The sequence below is a fragment of the Arachis stenosperma genome, chromosome 4 (assembly GCF_014773155.1).
Source record: "Arachis stenosperma cultivar V10309 chromosome 4, arast.V10309.gnm1.PFL2, whole genome shotgun sequence".
In the NCBI taxonomy this organism is placed as follows: Eukaryota; Viridiplantae; Streptophyta; class Magnoliopsida; order Fabales; family Fabaceae; genus Arachis; species Arachis stenosperma.
Genome location: NC_080380.1, coordinates 135,637,868 through 135,658,534, shown reverse-complemented (window position 1 = coordinate 135,658,534; position 20,667 = coordinate 135,637,868). Strand labels below are relative to the sequence as shown.

The 20,667-nt window shown below is 32.5% G+C and overlaps 3 protein-coding genes and 1 pseudogene across 3 annotated transcripts; 2 read left to right on the top strand and 2 right to left on the bottom strand.

Annotated features, from left to right (window-relative positions):
- Positions 1-2,485: 2,485 nt before the first annotated feature.
- Positions 2,486-3,929, top strand: LOC130975617 (signal peptide peptidase-like 2). Its single transcript, XM_057900381.1, has 6 exons — positions 2,486-2,760; positions 2,867-2,966; positions 3,073-3,179; positions 3,308-3,378; positions 3,587-3,670; positions 3,826-3,929. Exons 1-6 carry the CDS (start codon positions 2,486-2,488, stop codon positions 3,927-3,929), a joined length of 741 nt encoding a protein of 246 aa, XP_057756364.1.
- Positions 3,930-4,828: 899 nt separating this feature from the next.
- On the bottom strand, positions 4,829-7,755 carry LOC130973675 (uncharacterized). The gene is made up of 5 exons (XM_057898292.1): positions 7,474-7,755; positions 7,018-7,231; positions 6,852-6,899; positions 6,702-6,764; positions 4,829-5,713 (listed from the first exon to the last, which is right to left on the bottom strand). The coding sequence occupies exons 1-4, from the start codon at positions 7,705-7,707 to the stop codon at positions 6,739-6,741; spliced, it is 522 nt and encodes a 173-aa protein (XP_057754275.1). The 5' UTR covers positions 7,708-7,755; the 3' UTR covers positions 4,829-5,713; positions 6,702-6,738.
- A 6,436-nt stretch (positions 7,756-14,191) lies between these two features.
- LOC130975616 (ethylene-responsive transcription factor ERF113-like) lies at positions 14,192-14,865 on the bottom strand (annotated as a pseudogene).
- A 585-nt stretch (positions 14,866-15,450) lies between these two features.
- LOC130976334 (acetyl-coenzyme A carboxylase carboxyl transferase subunit alpha, chloroplastic-like) lies at positions 15,451-19,797 on the top strand. Its single transcript, XM_057901179.1, has 11 exons — positions 15,451-15,605; positions 15,861-16,296; positions 16,406-16,480; positions 16,988-17,095; positions 17,197-17,357; positions 17,575-17,689; positions 17,791-17,945; positions 18,040-18,091; positions 18,176-18,244; positions 18,341-18,418; positions 18,701-19,797. The coding sequence occupies exons 2-11, from the start codon at positions 15,904-15,906 to the stop codon at positions 19,691-19,693; spliced, it is 2,199 nt and encodes a 732-aa protein (XP_057757162.1). The 5' UTR covers positions 15,451-15,605; positions 15,861-15,903; the 3' UTR covers positions 19,694-19,797.
- Positions 19,798-20,667: the final 870 nt, after the last annotated feature.

Below are 20,667 nucleotides of genomic sequence, written 5' to 3'. Positions count from 1 at the left end.
GTTTCTAATTGAAAATATCTGAAGCATAGCATCTCAGATTAAGGATAGCCCTACAATTACCAAGTAATTCCACTAGTGCAAATAAAAGGAGAATTCTATGACACAACAACCTTTTCCTTTTCTTTTTTTTTTTCTCTTATTGCCCATACTCATGCTAGTTTTGTCTCTGTTTGCTGACAACACTTAATACGAAGAAAATAAAACGAAAAGTATACTAATGCGAAAATTAGTAATAGCACTTAGACTAGCCCAATACATAGACTGAAACAAAATCAAGCAGGGTTCAATACTATCAGAAAAAAATCAAGAGGTTATAGGTTTTCAAAATAATTAGTTTTCAATTTATTTTTTTCCGTTGACCATTGGCTTATGAGGAAAAATAATTAAGGTTCCTTTATCTTAACATGAGAGAAAGAATATGTCACCACTCACCACTCACCAGAGGTTATTGAGGACAATTCAACAATTTTGACTCTTCCAAGTCCTCCAAAGTACAATGTCTAAGCGGACACAAGTGGTTTTGTTTGACTTATTTAAGCATCATATCTCTCGGATTCCATTTTTAAAATTGTCTCTGTGCAATAGGTTTTATAATCAGTTCACTTTTAATTAGAGTTTTTAATTTTTTAAATTTTCATATTTTCTATTACTCTTAAGATTTTGTGAGAAAATAAAAATAATCTCTCCATGTATTAATTTATTAGGTTTTCTTTCAATACAGTTAGAATCCCTTTTAACTTTATCCGTTACGATAAGATTTTAAGTATAAATGTCGTTTATTTTGAATTTGGCATCCTCACTCACACTATATATTGTAATGGAAAAAAATTTGGTAACAAAAAATTTTCAGTCATAATTAGCCAAAACTTTCCATAAAAATATAACAAAATTAAATTTTTAATTATATATATTTATATTTGTATCACTTCTAGTTAAAATAGTTAGGGCTACATTTTTGTTAATTTGACTATATATATGGTTTATGTGAAATTAAGTTAAACTTTATATATAATTATATTATGTGATTATTTAGAAGAAGAGATAAACTATGATAGGTATATGTATTAGCAATTTTAACCATTAATTTTAATTATAAAAAGTATACATTATTTATTAATTGACATTAACAATTAAAATTATATTAATATTTTAAAAATGTTTAAAAATTTTCTATACGAAAAATGTATAGGAATATAAAGTAAGGTGTTAATATGTGTATAAAATATTAATATTGGAAGGGTATTATTATTATTATTATTATTATTATGGTGTAAATGTGGGGTGATGGAAGCAACAAGAATTTTATAGTTTATAGGATGAGTAACATTAACAAAAGAATAAAAGTAAAACTTTGAAAAGCCCATTTTCATTCGGCCATTCCCATTCCCTTTCTCTCTCTCTCTTTCTCTTTATGTGACCCGCATCTTTTTCTAGCTAATTCTTTTTCTATATATATTTTAGTTTAACATTATGCGGTTGCATCTTCTTCTCCAAAATGCGCGCAAATTCTGTCTTATAGCTTCCCCATCTTCTTCTCCAAGAAAATGGAGGTTTTTTATCATACGTCAACTTTAAGCACCGTGTGCTAAGTCCGCTACTTTGGTTTGGAAAGCTAATTGATTTAGTACGTTTAGCTTGGAACTATTAAACTTTACCTGATCACCTAAGAAAAAACCAGTCTTACCTTAAAATTTATTCTCTGATATCTATATCACCTAATCCCACAAGCGGATTCAAGCTTTTTTTAAGAGTTTCTTTAAGTAATTACACAAGAGTTTAGCTTTAATAATGAAGAATAGTATAAGGGGATGTATATCATGCATCCTACTATGCGGGGCATTGGACGTGATACGTATAGTTCACTCCAATGGCAGAATTAAGGTGTTAATATGTGTATAAAATATTAATACTGGAAGGGTAGTACTATTATTATTATTATTATTATTATTATTATTATTATTATTATTATTATTATGGCGTAAATGTGGGGTGATGGAAGCAACAAGAACTTTATAGTTTATAGGATGAGTAACACTAACAAAAGAGTAAAAGTAAAACTTTGAAAAATTCATTCCCATTCCCTTTTACTCTCTCTCTTTCTCTTTATGTGACCCGCATCTTTTTCTAGCTAACTCTTTTTCTATATATATTTTTTGATTTAACATTATGCGGTTGCATCTTCTTCTCTAAAATGCGCGCAGATTCTCTCTTATAGCTTCCCCATCTTCTTCTCCAAGGAAATGGAGGTTTTTTTATCATACGTCAACTTTAAGCACCGTGTGCTAAGTCCGCTACTTTGGTTTGGAAAGCTAATTAATTTAGTACGTTTAGCTTGGAACTATTAAACTTTACCCAATCAGCTAAGAAAAAACCAGTCTTACCTTAAAATTTATTCTCTGATATCTATATCGCCTAATCCCACAAGCGGATTCAAGCCTTTTTTAAGAGTTTCTTTAAGTAATTACACAAGAGTTTAGCTTTAATAATGAAGAATAGCATAAGGGGATGCATATCATGCATCCTACCATGCGGGGCATTGGACGTGATACGTATAGTTCACTCCAATGGCAGAATTGACGATCTCACTACTCGCACCATCAACGCTGCTGACGTCATGAGAGCTCATCCTAACCATATCCTCAAGAAATATTCTCCCTCCGACCTTCTCATCATTCCTCCCCACGCTGACCTCTATCGCGGCAACATCTACTTCCTCGTTCCCCTCCCTCCCCTCCCCCTCCCAATCAACACGCTACAGCAGTAGATCAGCAGGTCTCCACCTCCACTCACACAAGCACCAGCAGCCGTCTTACTCTCTGGAGGCCTCACCTCGACACCATCTCAGAGAATAGAGATGAACTGATAGAAGAACAATAGAAACTGTTCTTCTTAGTTGCGCCTTTCTATATGGCATCTTCTGGGTATTTGTCTCTAAGTGGTGGTTCCATGAGAGCGTAATGATAGTGGTGAGTGTTTCCTTCTGTTTCATTCTCTACTAAGCTCGATTTTGGTCTCATAAACATGATGCATTTCTTCCACTTGAATTAATGAAACATTTTCACTTCTGTACAGGTAGCTCGAGGCGATAGGAGTGGAGAAGATGGTATCTCCATGCTGCTTAGCATAATTGGTTTTGGGGACATAATCTTATCGGGGCTTCTAGTCGCATTTTCACTAAGGTCGAAACAAAAGTCATATATATTCGTCTTCCCTAGTTTAAACACTTTAATCACTACATAAATGAAAAGAATTCCTTGTCTCATTTTAATGGTTCCTGGACTTAATTATTGTACCGATAAATTTACAGGTATGATTGGTTGGCAAAGAGGAACCTTCGGTCTGGATACTTCGTGTGGGCAATGAGTGCTTACGGTTTAGGTATGCTATTTCTATGTTTGATTCTTGGTATGACTTTAGTTGGTAGGATGTGTCAAAGGGTAATTTTCCATAAAAACTTTTGGACTTTATTTACTTTGTTACAAAATTGAGCCGGCTCACTTTCGGACCAGAATTAGGATGTAGATGAGAATTGAGATTACTGTTTGCTTGGTGTCTTTACATCATTCTCTTGAACTTTGATCTGCAGGTCTCCTTCTAACATATGTTGCTTTGAACTTGATGGATGGGCATGGTCAACCAGCATTGCTTTATATCGTCCCGTTTACTCTTGGTTAGTACAATTATTATTTCAACATGTTCGGGTGGCTGCCAAAGGCACCTTTGAGAACTAATGTTAAACTTTATGCATGTTTCTTACTACGAGTTGTCATCGTGATTTACAAAAACTTGTATTGTTTTTAAAACCTTGGTTTTCTTCAAATGCAGGCACATTTTTGTTATTGGAAAAGAAGAGAGGTGAACTCAATCTTTTATGGATAAGAGGAGAACCAGAAATGCCTTGCCCTCATAACCAAGAGTCTCAACAATGAACGAAGTGATAATAGGGATAGTAGTATAGTGTACCATAGGTATTGGTTTAATAGAAGACTGATAGAAACTCTAGGAGATTATGTAAACATTTAGAACTGTCATAACAAAAATTTCAACCAAATCATGTTATTAGCATGTACTTTATAGTTATATCAACAGCTAAGACTTTAAGATACTATTACTTTTATTAGATTAGATTTTTTATTTTATTTTTTTCTTAGATAGAAGATGGTATGAGATAAGAAGTAAGAAGATTTAAGAGCTTCCTCTTTGGCAATTGTTTTTTGCCTTAGGGAATATAGTGTTCTTTTGTAATTATCTTCTGCAAGTTTGCTTATATGAGGGTGTGGCCAAAAATGATGTCTTTGTCAAGCAAATGGCAATAAGGCAAGAGACATCACAGTCAACTCTCAATGAAGGGGCCCGCAGAGGATGGTGACAAGGGAAAAAAGAAAAAGAAAAAGAAAAAAAAAAGAAAACAAAAACGAAAATTGTTGTATGAAGATGAAAGACTATAGTTATGTTACTTATAGCTGAAATTGAAATTGAAGTTGGATAAATTTCATTTTTCAAGTGTATTCTGTGATGAAGTAGTCTTACTCAAGTTGTAAATATTGATTATTAATTTCAGAGGTGAATGCCAATAACAAGGTATCACTCAAATTTTTCATCGAATTAAACATAAATAATTAATTTTAGGTATCTATAGTTTAATTAAATTCTCGATTAGCAACTTTAACTTATAAAGTTTGTAAATAGATTCAATTAGATATTGAGTAATTATTGTTATTGTTTTTTTTTTTCTAGAAAAAAGAATTATAATTTATTTTTTAAAATAAAAAACTATATCTACAAGTTTTTTGTCATGGACTAGAAACCCAAATCAACTGGCCCATAATGAATTCTGACGCAGGCCAAAATAGACAATCATAAGCCCAAAAAAATGGAGAGAAAAGTGACTCTTCCCGGGACAACGTTGTTTGATTTTGGCGCCATTTACATTCCTTTCCCCACAGTGTGTTGTATTGTAATTAGAGTGTTCAAAACCGATCCGGACCGAATAAAACCGATCGATCAAACCGAAAAAACCGAAAATCGAATAAACCAAAAACCGAAAAAATCGAAAAAATACTTAATATTCTATAGTTTGTGAAAGCTTTGACATTTGTCTATGCTATTTCATTTTGTCAGTGAATATTGAATATTTTGTGGAAGCCATTATACTTACTAATGCTACTAATATGGAACCAGATCATTAACGAATATGTATTTAGATGTTGTGAATTTGGGATTATTTTACAAATATAAATCACCTTGTTACTTATAAGCAAATACACCATAGTGAGTTGGGGCAACAGTTACCTGTGTTGAGGGTGGCAGGACTGCTCTATAGATGCTTGAGCCTCCGCACAATTTCGATGCTTGTTTCATGGCTCTCCAAATGCCAGAAATGGATCTAAAATCAAGATGTATCAGATACAGCAGAACATGACCACTAACAGAATTTGAAATTCACCACTAAGGGGCAAGAAAAGAAAAAGGGTGTTTGCTGAATATGAGCAATGGTGCATAGCTGATCCGCAAAGCAGCGACGTTGAGTTGCAGGCAGCGCTGAATTGGGCTTGTGGAAGTGGAGGTGCAGATTGTAGCAAAATCCAAGTGAACCAACCATGCTTTCTCTCATTGCATTGAACGCAGTTGCAAAAGTTGAGACAGGACTCAAACACCCCAAGAGACCTAATTGTGTTCCAATTACAATAGTGTCACAATCTTTGGTATTGACCTACAAAATTTGTGATGAGAAAAATGAGTTTCCATTTTATTTTTTGGAACGTGGAATTGGAGTCTCTTTATCTAAAGCTAAACTTTATATCACAAACCCTTTATAGACTTTGGACCAACCATCAAATATCACATGATATCAATCACACCACAGATTTTTTGTGAGTGGCTCATATGAATCCACCTTTAAGAGGTTGTAACAGTAAAATCTTTACAATTAATGATGTGTTTTGATTGATTTGTCTTCATGTGACTTCAAGGTTACAGATTCAAGTCGTAGAATCAGCTATTGATGTAATTATCATATTAGAGCTTATCAACTAGAACACAAACATAACAAATAAGTCAACAGAACATATTAAACTGACTGGATAGGAGATGATGCTCTTAAATTTGTCAAGAAAATAGAAAAGGGAAAGCAAGAGCAGTGAAAATAAGGACAAGGACAATGGGAACAAGTTGTAACATGATTTTTCTTTGTTTTCCCTTTTCTCTTGTTGAAAATGTGTCTCATTGCATTGTATAGATGGGAAAATGAGAAGAATTTGCTTCTTAACAACAACCGATTCCAAAAGAGTATGAACTGCTTTTGAATAGACAAACATGGCTCTCTCATTTGACAAAATGCAATCAATTGAAAAAGAAAATACTGAAGGGAGTGCCAATCAAAAGTCTACAATTCTAATATATTAAAACTTCAAATCTATTAAAAAAAATTTCTTTCCTGTTTTAACAAAAGAAGCAACATTAAGACACAAACTTATGGATACAACATGAAGATACAGTTGGCTCATTGCACAGTAACAAAGCAAGAGAAGAGTTACGGAAAAATGACAATTGACATAGCTTGAACAATAACTTCTGGCCCAATCCAACAATTTTGCATTTTTTGGAAAATATTCACCCACATCTTACTAATAAAACTCACAAAAAGTTTCCTTGCTAACATTGTTGTTCAGATATTGCAAACATAACGGGGGGAAATCTACCTTGAAAAAACCAAGGAGAATAGAGACTCAGGTTGCATCAGATGCAGTGGAGAATCCTGCACTCTACATATTGGATTCGGTTACAATTTCATCAAACTTCCACTAGTGACAGGTAATAAATAGATCATATGAATTTGTGTTATATAATACCTGAAGGATTGATCCAGCATACTGAAGCACATTTGGTTGCCCTGTGATCTGTCACAAATTTCAGTGTGAATACAATGAAAATCTGGGAACTATGATGATTTTTTACTATTTTACTTGAGCAGTTGTTATGATGATTTTTACTATTTTATTTGAGCAGTTGCTATACCTGTTGAAACAAGACCAATCCTACACCAATGGTAAGGGCTTTCAAGCATTTTCTCTGAATATTTCTCCAAAAATAACCTCTTTTTCTTCACCCACATAAGCTCAGCCAGAATTTCATCCACTTGCCGATGAGCTGATTCATCAACAGCTTGACCTCGAAGACGGCACAGACAATGAATTGCGGTGCTTTTCAACTCCTCTCCATCCCCTTTTCCCTGTATAGCACATAAAAGTAGCCATCTATGAGAAGCTAGGAGCAACACATTCCAATTCCCATGATTACTGCCAAAGGACTACTAACTCCAAATGTGAAAAAGAGAGACACTTGGGACAAGGGATGGTGAAAGACGCCGTTTTGAACAAACCCCACAAATCAAAAGGGAAGAAAACATCAGCGTCACGGTTTCAAGTTACAACTGACTTGGAACAATAAAATCCTACCTTTGTTAGAACTCACCAAATCATGAAGCAGCTTCTGATTGCACGAAGGAGGCTGACGGCGAGACTCGAAGCAAGAAGACGACGAGCCCCAAGACCTGCTGCTTCTGCCGCCGGCGACGAAGAGCGCAACAAAGCGCCCGACTATGTGCAAGACGATGACGACACAGATAGCAACGGCGACGTCACGGTGAGAGAGATGAGAGAGACCGAGCTCCAGGGGGAGAGAGACACGAAGAGGAGTGAAGAACATGAGAAGATGAAGAGGTCTCTGAAACTCAGATTTCACAAACAATTTTTTTTTTTGTTTTTTAGATATATTTTTGTTTTGTTGTTTAAATTATTTAAAAATATAAAATTAGGATAGGATGAATTCTAAAATTCAATTGATTTAGAAAGGTATTTTTATCTAATTAAATAGAATAAGAATGTTTAAGTCTTTTTTATAAAATTAAATAAAAGATATTTTTTATTTTTATTTAATTAAAAAGATGTTTTAGTAAAAGTGGTGATATAATATATATTTTAAACAAAATAAATTAAATGCTGATGTAGAAAATAAATTTCACATGACCTTGTTTGGGTAATAAAGTGGTAAAATTTATTTTTCACATCAGCATTTAAATCAATAATCAATATTTACAACTTGAGTAAGACTACTTAAAAGTAATAGTATCTTAAAGTCTTAGCTGTTGATATAACTATAAAGTACATGCTAATAACATGATTTGGTTGAAATTTTTGTTATGACAGTTCCAAATGTTTACATAATCTTCTAGAGTTTCTATCAGTCTCCTATTAAACCAATACCTATGGTACACTATACTACTATCCCTATTATCACTTCGTTCATTGTTGAGACTCTTGGTTATGAGGGCAAGGCATTTTTGATTCTCCTCTTATCCATAAAAGATTGAGTTCACCTCTCTTCTTTTCCAATAATAAAAATGTGCCTGCATTTGAAGAAAACCAATATTAATAGTAATAATAATAATAATAGTACTACCCTTCCAATATTAATATTTTATACACATATTAACACCTTAATTCTGCCATTGGAGTGAACTATACGTATCACGTCCAATGCCCCGCATAGTAGGATGCATGATATGCATCCCCTTATACTATTCTTCATTATTAAAGCTAAACTCTTGTGTAATTACTTAAAGAAACTCTTAAAAAAAGCTTGAATCCGCTTGTGGGATTAGGCGATATAGATATCAGAGAATAAATTTTAAGGTAAGACTGGTTTTTTCTTAGGTGATCAGGTAAAGTTTAATAGTTCCAAGCTAAACGTACTAAATCAATTAGCTTTCCAAACCAAAGTAGCGGACTTAGCACACGGTGCTTAAAGTTGATGTATGATAAAAAAAACCTCCATTTCCTTGGAGAAGAAGATGGGAAAGCTATAAGATAGAATCTGCACGTATTTTGGAGAAGAAGATGCAACCGCATAATGTTAAACTAAAATATATATAGAAAAAGAATTAGCTAAAAAAAGATGCAGGTCACATAAAGAGAAAGAGAGAGAGAGAAAAAGGGAATGGGAATGGCCGAATGAGAATGGGCTTTTCAAAGTTTACTTTTACTCTTTTGTTAGTGTTACTCATCCTATAAACTATAAAGTTCTTGTTGCTTCCATCACTCCACATTTATACCATAATAATAATAATAATAATAATAATAATAATAATAATAATAATAATAATAATAATAATAATAATAATAATAATAATAATAATAATAATACCCTTCCAATATTAATATTTTATACACATATTAACACCTTACTTTATATTCCTATACATTTTTCGTATAGAAAATTTTTAAACATTTTTAAAATATTAATATAATTTTAATTGTTAATGTCAATTAATAAATAATGTATACTTTTTATAATTAAAATTAATGGTTAAAATTGCTAATACATATATATTTTAAAAATATTTAAAATTTTTTCTATCATATAATATAATCATCATAACAAAGTTTATCTCTTCTTCTAAATAATCACATAATATAATTATATATAAAGTTTAACTTAATTTCACATAAACCATATATATAGTCAAATTAACAAAAGTGTAGCCCTAACTATTTTAACTAGAAGTGATACAAATATAAATATATTTAATTAAAAATTTAATTTTGATATATTTTTATAGAAAATTTTGGCTAATTATGACTGAAAATTTTTTGTTACCAAATTTTTTTCCATCACAATATATAGTGTGAGTGAGGATGCTAAATTCAAAATAAACGGCATTTATACTTAAAATCTTATCGTAACGGATAAGGTTAAAAGGAATTCTAACTGTATTGAAAGAAAACCTAATAAATTAATACATGGAGAGATCATTTTTATTTTCTCACAAAATCTTAAGAGTAATAGAAAATATGAAAATTTAAAAAATTAAAAACTCTAATTAAAAGTGAACTGATTATAAAACCTATTGCACAGAGACAATCTTAAAAATGGAATCCGAGATATGATGCTTAAATAAGTCAAACAAAACCACTTGTGCCCGCTTGGACATTGTACTTTGGAGGACTTGGAAGAGTCAAAATTGTTGAATTGTCCTCAATAACCTCTGGTGAGCTTATTACAAAATACTATTTTTTTTGTAACAATTTTAAATTTGATACAAATTTTTTGTTACAAATGTTCTATTTTCTTGTAGTGTCTGTTGGTGTTGCCTAAATTATTTCTTTATCAATAATAGACTTACCATTGTAATTATTTTTTAGTGAGAGTACATAAAGAGTATATATAAGATGTAATAATTCAACAAATATTTTTTAAGAGAATTTTTCATTCTCTTCAAAAAAAAATTTCTGTTCCACTACCAATTCTCTCTAACATTAGTTTGCTATGAGAAGATCAACCCCTTTTTTGAATGTTTTAAATTTCTATGTCTTCCACGTATAAGTCAAATAACCTTTCGTCATGGTTCATGATGTTTTGTGCCGTCATCCTTCCACAAATCTTATTCGTCAGCTTGATGGATGGTAACATAATTTTGTAATGCTGTTCGAATAACTCATGAATAGCCCTGAAGTGAGTTTGGCTCTCCAGTTTGGGTTTGGTGAAAATCTAAGTATTGCATACAATTTGTAAAATTTTACAATGCTTTTGTTTGAAGAATATTGATCTGGATAGTCTTTTTCTTCATAGTGGTATACTCTAGACAATGCTGGATGTTTATTTTCTTTAAATACCCATCGTGGATATGAATTGGCAATATAATGACAAACTAGATTTAGAACTCGCCCATTTCTATATATCAGCCAATAGACCGTGTCCAGGAATTGAATTCTCTTGGGGACACTCCAAAAGAGAATTAGATTCATCCCCCACCTTATTGTTAAGGAGGTAAGTGTCCCTTGTCTATATTTTGTTTGGAGAAAATTCAGTTGATAATAGCATAGTTTTTGAACTTCAATAATTTTAGGCTTGTTACCCGCTCCAAAAGGAAGGTTAATATTTGTTGAGTTATTACAACATTCCCTTAGAAAATTTTTTTTGAAGAGAATGAAAAATTTTCTTAGAAAATATTTGTTGAGTTATTACACCTTATATACTATGTACTCTTTATGTACTCTCACTAAAAAATAATTATAATGGTAAGCCTATCATTGATAAAGAAATAATTTAGGTAACAGCTGACAAGGTCATTAAGGAAGTCTTTGTAGCGGCATCGATAATGTTAATCGAATTCTCCAACATCTATAATCCGATCCAAAAACGGCTAAGGCATCCGACTAGGTTGCCTCCAAAGGCGTAGCCGATGTTTGCGGCAAAGCCAATTATCAAAAAAGTTATAGTGACGACAATGGCACCCACAAAGATGAAATGACAGTGCCACCCAAGTTTTCAGGTTGCTCGTTTGCTGTAATAACTAAGGATGGGATGGATAACAGAGCTAGAAACGGCACATCTATCAAGTACTCCGAGGATCACGTAGCCTGGTATTAGCCATGCTATTTGGATAGCGTTGACAAGGTGGATCCCGACGGCCATAGATGCCAGTGTTTAGGGATGGTTCTGAAAATAGTTTAGTATATTTGTCTTGATAGATTAGTTAGCTTTTATATCAGTATAAAAAATATTTTCAAATAGATAAAATAAATTACACAAAGTAATGATATTTACTTAGCTCTAATTAATATATAAGTTATACATTTAATGAATATATTCTTACCTTCGTAAACCCAATTGCAAAATTGAGAGGTAATCCTGAAAATTTTCAACATGAAAAATGCTTTAGTATGTGAGACGGGGTAAGCAAGAATTCGTTCTTGAGAAAATCCTCTCTGGTAGGACTAAAATATTACAATAACATAATATAAAACTATGCAATGTAAACATTCTTGTTAAAAAAAATAAATTAAAAGTAATAAATAAAATAAACAAACATTCTTGTTTTACTTAAAAACATTTAGTATCAAGATAGTGGTGCTAAGCCACTGTTTCTACTAACCAGAACAATTAACATGATTTTATACCTATAGCACATTTCAAAAAGCTAAGCAGGATAAAACAAATGCTGTGAAATGATTTCATAAACAAAGATTAGTTTTAGCAAGGTAGATTATAAGTTTATATTTCAGTATCATCTTAATTAACTTTATTGATTGTCAAATATTATATTAATATAAATAAAATATTGTATCCATAAATTAAGTATATTCTAAATTCTATTCTAAACCAGCTTTATTGAATCTAAATAAGAGAACAATACAAGAAATTACATCTAATAGAAATCATCGATGGAGAGAGCAATTTTTTTAACCCCTTCTAATTGCGTATGGTTGCGTCGTAGAAGGCAGTAAAAAAAATGGCTATTTCACTGCTCACGGCGGCCGCCACTGCACATACCAAAAGGCAGGAAGGTTTTCACCTCCAAATATGTTGTTCCTTGGCAAGCTTATTGTTGCCACTGTAATCTGCATACATTATACATACATACATCTTGTTGGCTAATTCAGTTATTCTAAATAAAATTTATTTTAGGGGTAATTTTAGAAATAGTTTAGTATATTTGTCCTAATAGATTAATTAGATTTTATATCAGTATTAAAGATATTTTCAAATAGATATCATAAATGACACAAAGTAAGGATATTTACTTGCTCTAATTAATATATAAGTTATACATTTAATAAATATATTCTGACCTTCGAAACTCTAATTACAAGATTGAGAGGTATCCTTGAAATTTTCCATCATGAAAAATGCTTGAGTTTGTGAGACCTAGTAAGCAAGAATTCTTCCTGAAAGTTTTTTGATTTTCTTGAGAACATCCTCTCAAGTAGGACTAAAATAATACAATAACATAATATCAAAACTATATAATGTAAACATTTTTGTTTATAAACTTATCTAAAGACAATAAATAAAATAAACAAACAATTTTGTTTTACTTAAAAATGTCTAGTGTCAGGATAGTGGTGCTAAGCCAAAGTTTCTACTAGCCAGAAGAATTAACATGATTTTATACCTATAACACGTTTCAAAAAGCTAATCAAGGTAAAACAAATGCTATGAAAAGATTTTATAAACAAATGTTAGTTTGAGAAATTGAGATTATAAGCTTATAGTTTAGTATCATCTTAATTATCTTTATTGATTATCTAAATATAATATTAAGGTAAAAAAATATTGTATCCATAAATTAAGTATATTTTAAACTCAATTTTAAACAAGATTCATTGAATCTAAATAAGAGAACACAAGAAAATATACTTATTGAAAACCACCGATGGAAAGAACAGTTTTTTTAGCCGCTTCTAATTGCGAATGGTTGTGTCGTAAAAAACAGCCAAAAAATGATTATGCTGCCATTTACGGAAGAAGAAAAGGTATCAGAATACAAAAGAAGAAAAATTGGGATTGAGAGTGGTGGAAAGAGAGAAAAAGTGGTAACTAGTAACAGAGATTATTACAAAATATCTAGAAATAAGACTTTTAGAAATAAAATTCTAGTAAGTTGGCTTCGAACATGCCTGAAAAAATAAGTATGATCCCCTTTCTTGTTCTCTTAAAAAGAAAGTATAAGTTGGCTCCGATCATGCCTGAAAAAACAGGTACCATCCCTCTTTTAAAAAAAGTTTCAATTTTTGCCAATTGTGAATTTAAAAAAAAAAATTTAAGTTTTGGTGTTTGCGAAAAATAAAAATTAGTTTGCAAAAAATGAAAATTATCAAACTTTGATAATTAAACTGACATATTGAAACTCATATTAATAATTAACTAATAGTAAAAAGATAATGAATTTTGATAATTCTATAATATTTTTAAAGAGGTAAATATCAAATCGTTATTCGAAAGGTTTTGACGCTGACAAAATGGTATTTGATCTTTGTTATTGACAAAATGATTCTTGAAAGATTTTAAAATTTGACGAAAACGACTAACCGTTAATTGAGTTACCTGGAGTTAAGATTTAAAGGTGACATGTCAGTTAACAATTATAATAATTACAAAATTTACTCACTTTTAATTTTTATAATTTTAAAAACACCCCAATTTTAATTTTTTAAAAAACTCTAATCCCCTTTCTTCTAAAACTCTCATCTCTTCCCCTTCCTCATCATTATCCACCAATTTTCTTTTCCAATTAAATCCTCTTCATTTTTATTGGTTGCTGCCTTTACCTTCTTTCTTCTTCTTACTCTTCTAACCAAAGATGCTTCTCTAATACTCAATTCCTTCTTCTCAAGACTCAACTCCTTTTTTATTTCTCATTTTTTTTCTCATATGCCATTAGCTCCTCCAAAAGCTTCTCCACCTCGTAGCTTTTCTTCTTCTCTTGATGTTGTTGATCACCACTTGACCCACCTGCCACCTCCGATGACAAACCAGAACCAAACTCATACTCAGAATTATCATCAACACAACTCACAAATGGATCTGCGTTGATGGCACCATCAACACCAATAGCTCCTCCATGATTCAGATCGTAACCAAACTCTAAGTTGAGGTTCAGAGTCGTTACCTGGTTGTTCATGTTGTTGTTGGCATCACCATATTGATAAAGAGGAGGATGATTACTCGATCTTCAAATGGGAGGAGGAAGAAGGTTTGGAATAATGTTACGAGGTTGTTGAATGAAGTGCTCGTCATCCTCGTTGAAAAAGTTTACTTTAACTTTTTTTTCGGGAATTTTATGAGCTTCTCTGTCTAGGCCATGACAGCTTCTTTGGTGGCGTTGAAGGTTCCAAGCCAAATGCAAACACCTTTTCTTAGATCACGAATCTCCGCCGTCCATTTTCCTTCTTCGCACACCTTCCCAATCACAAACTGAACCATTGTCTCAAGAACACGGGATCTTCCATGCGATACCTCTACAGCAGATTTCACCTCTTCTGTCGCTATCACCACCCCCACCACAACCACAACTATAACCATAGCCTTGTTAATCACTACCTGATTCTCAAAAATGGCATCGTTGAGAGAAAAAAGAAGAAAAAAGGAGATTAGGGTTTTAGAAAATGATGATGATTTAGAAAATGAGATAAGAGTTTTAGGGAAAAAAAAAGAGGATTAGAGTTTTAAAAAAATTGAAATTGGAGTGTTTTTAAAATTAAAAAATTAAAAGTGAATAAATTTTGTAATTATTATAATTATTAACTGACACGTTACTTTTAAATTTTAACTGCAGATAATTCAATTGGCAGTTAGTCACTTTTATTAAATTTTAAAATTTTTTGGAGATCATTTTGTCAATAACAAAGATCAAGTACCATTTTATTAACGTCAGAATTTTGCGATACTAATTTAATATTTACCTCTACTTTTAAAAGAGAAATGAGATGAAAATAAAATTTGAGAAATGAAAAAAAGCACATGTGCATGATAGTGGGACCCTTTGTTGAGTGATAGGTGTGATCAGTTATCCATATTTGTGATGATGTGTACACTATCCTCAATTGTAAGGATTTACTTGTAATTTTAAAATTTCACAACACGTGTAATGCACTCTCCAATCACAACCTTTTTCTTCTCCCTAACCATCCAACCTAGTTGGAAACACGACCATCTATCAGAAATTCAGAATCCACACTGTTTCTTTTATCCTAACACAATTCATCAGTGATCAATTAATATCATCTCTTCTTGAATCTCTCTCATAACTCAAATTTTCCAAGGTATTCACATGCTTCATTGTATTTATTTTAGTTGCTTAGAGCTTTAGACAAATAATGGAAGTTGGCCTATAATTGTACTCTAAGCACACTTCATATTTTCTTGTTTTGCTACTGAGAAAGCTTGAGGGGAAAAAATAGTATAAAGGAAGTCATTTGTGTAATGAAAAATATAATTTGCATTCCTCTTTTTTTTTTTTTCTAATTTTTTCCTTTTTAATTTCTTTTTCGCTTTCATTTTTCTTTTTTCAATGTTAGTTTGCATGTGCCTGTATATGAACAAGAAACTGAGCTATTGAAGATGAATACCATGTCACTCACAAGAGGGAATTATTATATGGATGGAAGATTGCTTATTGAAGAACATGGAATTGAGTCAGCAAATCAATGTGTTGGAAAAGATTTTCTTGGAGGTTCAAGGGCAATTTGCATTTGGCCAAAATATTTAACTAGTTCAAGGAATAATACTAATACTAATACCAATAACAATGGTAAGTGGCAAAGGTTCAATGTAGCTGCAAAGATTAGAAAGGGAAGGAAGCATGATTATCCTTGGCCTGATAAGATGGATCCAAATATCAGTAGTGGATACTTGACTTACCTTTCTCACTTTAAGCCTCTGGCTGAGAAACCTAAACCTGTCACACTTGATTTTGAGAAACCACTTGTTGATCTAGAGAAAAAGATTATAGAGGTAATAATTAAGGAAAGAAGATCTCATTTTTAGTAGAGCAATATAATTTGATGAATTATTTGTATCATGCAAGTTTACGCTTAAAAACTTTGTCGAATCTTCATGACAGGTACGTAATATGGCAGATGACACCGGCTTAGACTTCAGCAATCAAATTGAGGCTTTGGAAAGCAAATATCAACAGGTAAATGGAAACATGTTTTATGTTGTTAGATTATTAGATCTTTGTATGAGATGTCTTAGGGTTTAATCATGACTTTGGTACCTTCTTGTATTTCTTCAGCTTCAATTGATTTCAATTTAAAATTGAATGTTATGAGGAATGCAGTAACTGAAACCAACATCAAAAGTACCATGGACTTATAATATATGAAATAAAAAACATTACCTTATTCAGCAGAGTGTTTAGCTTTCTGTCAAATTTCATTGATATGGGTAATTTAGTTAAAGTTACTGAAGACAGACCTAGCATAGATCTTGGTGCTGCAAACTATGCAGCTCATACTATACTAGGGACAAAACCAATGGCCAAATTTCGTCGGTATATCTGTCGATAAATAACTCATCGGCAGAATATCTTTCTGTAAGTTCCTTGTTTGTTAGTAGTGAAACTTCTAACACAAGGAATTTCATATATTGACACAACTTCAAGATTGTCCTAATTCCAAATTTCTTTTTAAGTTGAAAACAGGCTTTGAAAGATCTATACACACACTTAACACCATTCCAACGGTTGATGATTGCACGACATCCAAATAGGCCAACAGTTCTTGATCATATACTTAACATCACAGAGAAGGTATATCAGAGGCTTGTTTGGTTTCTGTTTTCAATTTCTTTTCTTACTTTTATAGAAAATTTCCCACTTATATTTTCTATGTTAATTTTGGAACCTTTTAGTGGGTAGAGCTTCATGGCGATCGAGCAGGCTACGATGATCCAGCTATTGTGACTGGTTTAGGGACTATGGATGGTAAAAGTTACATGTTCATAGGCCATCAGAAAGGTAGGAACACAAAGGAAAATATTACTCGGAACTTTGCAATGCCAACTCCTCATGGGTATGCTTCATCTTTCAATTGATTACACTCTACACCAAATAGTTATAAAAATAAAGAATTTAAACAATGATGTTTTATGAAAATTTAAGTCGTTTTATGACCTCCTCCAAGATTAATGGATATTGAGTAATATCGCTTAATCACAGGAAGTTCAGTGTAATCTATCCTCTTTGTTTTGAAGACTAATCAGCCTTCATGATTGTTGTTTTTGAAACAGTTACCGGAAAGCTTTGCGCATGATGAAATATGCAAATCACCATAAATTCCCTATAATTACATTTGTGGACACTCCTGGTGCCTATGCTGATCTAAAGTCTGAGGAACTTGGTCAAGTGTGTGTGTGCACATTCTTTTTCTTTTCCATTAACCTTGAGAATTAGATTATTAGTACATAGTTTAATTTACTTCACATAATGTACATATGCTTGTGCAGGGTGAAGCAATAGCCCATAATTTGAGGACAATGTTTGGTCTCAAGGTACCTATACTAACAGTTGTAACCGGCGAAGGTGGTTCAGGTGGGGCACTTGCCATTGCTTGTGCCAATAAATTGTTCATGCTTGAGAATTCTGCCTTTTATGTAGCAAGGTAATTATATTAATTTCGCCCTTCTTTTTGAAAAAAAAAATCACATATATGTTGAATATTTTCTAGTGTTTGTTGATGAACTTCTATCATCTAGCCCTGAAGCTTGTGCTGCAATATTGTGGAAATCTTCCAAAGCTGCTCCTAAGGTAATGAATTTGAATAAGTTCTGGTTTTTGGCTTACTTTGAATATCTGAGCAATTTTGTAGTGACTTTAGTTAGTTTTGTATAGGCTGCTGAAAAGCTAAGAATTACAGCTCAAGAACATTATAGACTTGGAATTGCTGATGGTGTTATTCCTGTAAGCAAATTGAAAATCCCTGCTAGAGATTTTGTCTCATGACCTTCTTTGTGTTTTGAGTTTTGAAATGATGTTAGTACTATGATCTTCATATAGGAACCATTAGGTGGTGCACATGTTGATCCTACTTGGACTTCTCAGCAAATTCAGCTTACACTCACTCAGGCCATGGAGGTAATTAATAAAAATAATCTCATCTTTGTGAACATGTGATTGCATTTTCTTCTAAATCAAGAAATCATCAAGAAAATTTGTGGAATTAAGGTTGTGCATGAAAACTGTCTCAAAACAAGATATACAGAAAAATGTGCAAATCTTTTCATAGGACAAAGACATGTTTGTTTTCAAATTATTCACTTTCTTTGTATTTGCTCATTTGATCTAGTGGAAAAAGATTTGGTTGTTTTTGTTGTTCTTATCTACCAATTATGCAAACATTGAAATTATTTGCAATAGGAGCTGACCAAAATGAATGAAGAAGAGTTGCTTCGCCATAGACATCTCAAGTTCCGGTCGATTGGAGGATTCCAAGAAGGCATACCTGTGGAGCCAGAGAGGAAGAGAAACATGAAGCCGTCCGATGTAAACTCGTCCACTCTTACTGATATCGAGTCAGAGCTCCAAACTCTGAGAAAGCAAATTTTAGAATCAAAGGGACCAACTGATCCTATCACGAACGAATCGATTCAGAAGCTTGTAAAAGAAGTAGATGAGGAGATCACCAAAGCAATCATTTCAATGGGGCTAGCAGAGAAAGTTCAATCAGTAAGAATGGAGTTATCTAAGAACTCAAACCAACCTCTTAGTACTAACATGGAGGAAAAAGTGGACAGAATCATGGAAGAGATAAATATGAAGATGGCGCAGCCGGGAGCATATCTAGGACTAAAACAGAAGCTTAAGAAGCTAGACACTATAAATAGTTTCATAGAGATGAAAGTAAAACAAGAGAAACTAAGAAAAGAGCTCAACGAGAAACTCTCGGCCGATACCAAGGCGAAGATTGCAAGCCTGATGGATGCTCAGGAAAGGATACCGGATCATGAATTGGTAGAGAAAGCAATGGAAGTTCAGAGAGAGTTGGAAGAGGTTTTGAAATCAACTAACTTGGAAATTGTTGGAGTGATGAAGAAGAATGTGGAAACTCCACCAGCAGATATAAAACAGAAGATTGTAGAGTTGAACAATGAGATCATTGGTGAAATTGATAGGGTGGTGAATGCAGAAGAAGGCCTTAAGGATCAAATTAAGGAACTGGAGAATATGATAGCACAAGGCTTGGATTCTAAGGATGCTGAGAAGATGGAAGCCGGGATAAAAGAGCGAATCCTCGCTGCGTTGGATGCTGCTGGAGTGAAGGAAAAGATTGAGAGAATGAAGGAGGAGGTAGAATCTTTGTCCATGGCAGGTTTTGAGGACAAGATTGGTGTGGAAAATGGTAGATGCTAAAGCAAGAATTGAGTCATGATCATGTGTTTTTATGTCTAAATTATCATCTTAGTCAATATTGTAGAAATGAAGGGGTTAAATAACATCTTGAGTTGCACATATATATACACCTGTTTATGCATATCAGTCTCATTAGATAGTTTTGGATTCAACCTTATGCATTTTCAAGTTGAAAATTTGTTAAGTGAAAAGTAAAATTGGATAAAGAGTAAATTTTTTTACTAAATTTATAAAGAACTTGTGCATTGCACATAATAATTTTTTTTGTTGGAATTTTTCTTTACTAAAAAAAAATCTTCATTCTTCACCAATAGCATTTAGGGGTGGCAATACCACCCGAACCCGCGGGTACCCATTCCGTCCCTATCCGTTCGGGGCGGGTTTTTGGGAGGGCGGGGCGGGGTCGGGTTTAGGTAATACCCGCCCCTACCCGTCCCACTATATATATATATATAATTTTAATATATAATATGTACAATATATTTAAAATAATTAGTAAATGATTAATAATATTGTATCATATTTAAATTTTTATTTTAATTTATGTTATGTATGTGATGATAGTTGTATAAATTTTAAAATTTAATTTTATTTATTAAATTTTAATAATTATAGGGGCGGATAGGGGCGGGACGGATACCCACAGGAGCGGGTTAGGATTTAACATTTTACTATCCACATATTGAAACAGAACGAATTCTATGCGGGTTGTTGTACTGCGAAGCAGTTCGGATAGAGCAAAAACCTGCCCCAATACCACCCCTAATAGCATTTCCCTCTCAAGTTATGGTCTTTGTGAATTTTCATCAGCACCATATGCATGATTCACTATGCTATCTTGTTTCTACATTTCTTATATCAAATATTTCACTTCCAAATTTTTTATTATTTATTATTATTCCTTTTCCAAATCAGTAATATATTCTTACCTTAGAAACACCTTTTTTTAAGGAAAAAAATGCAAATGATAGACC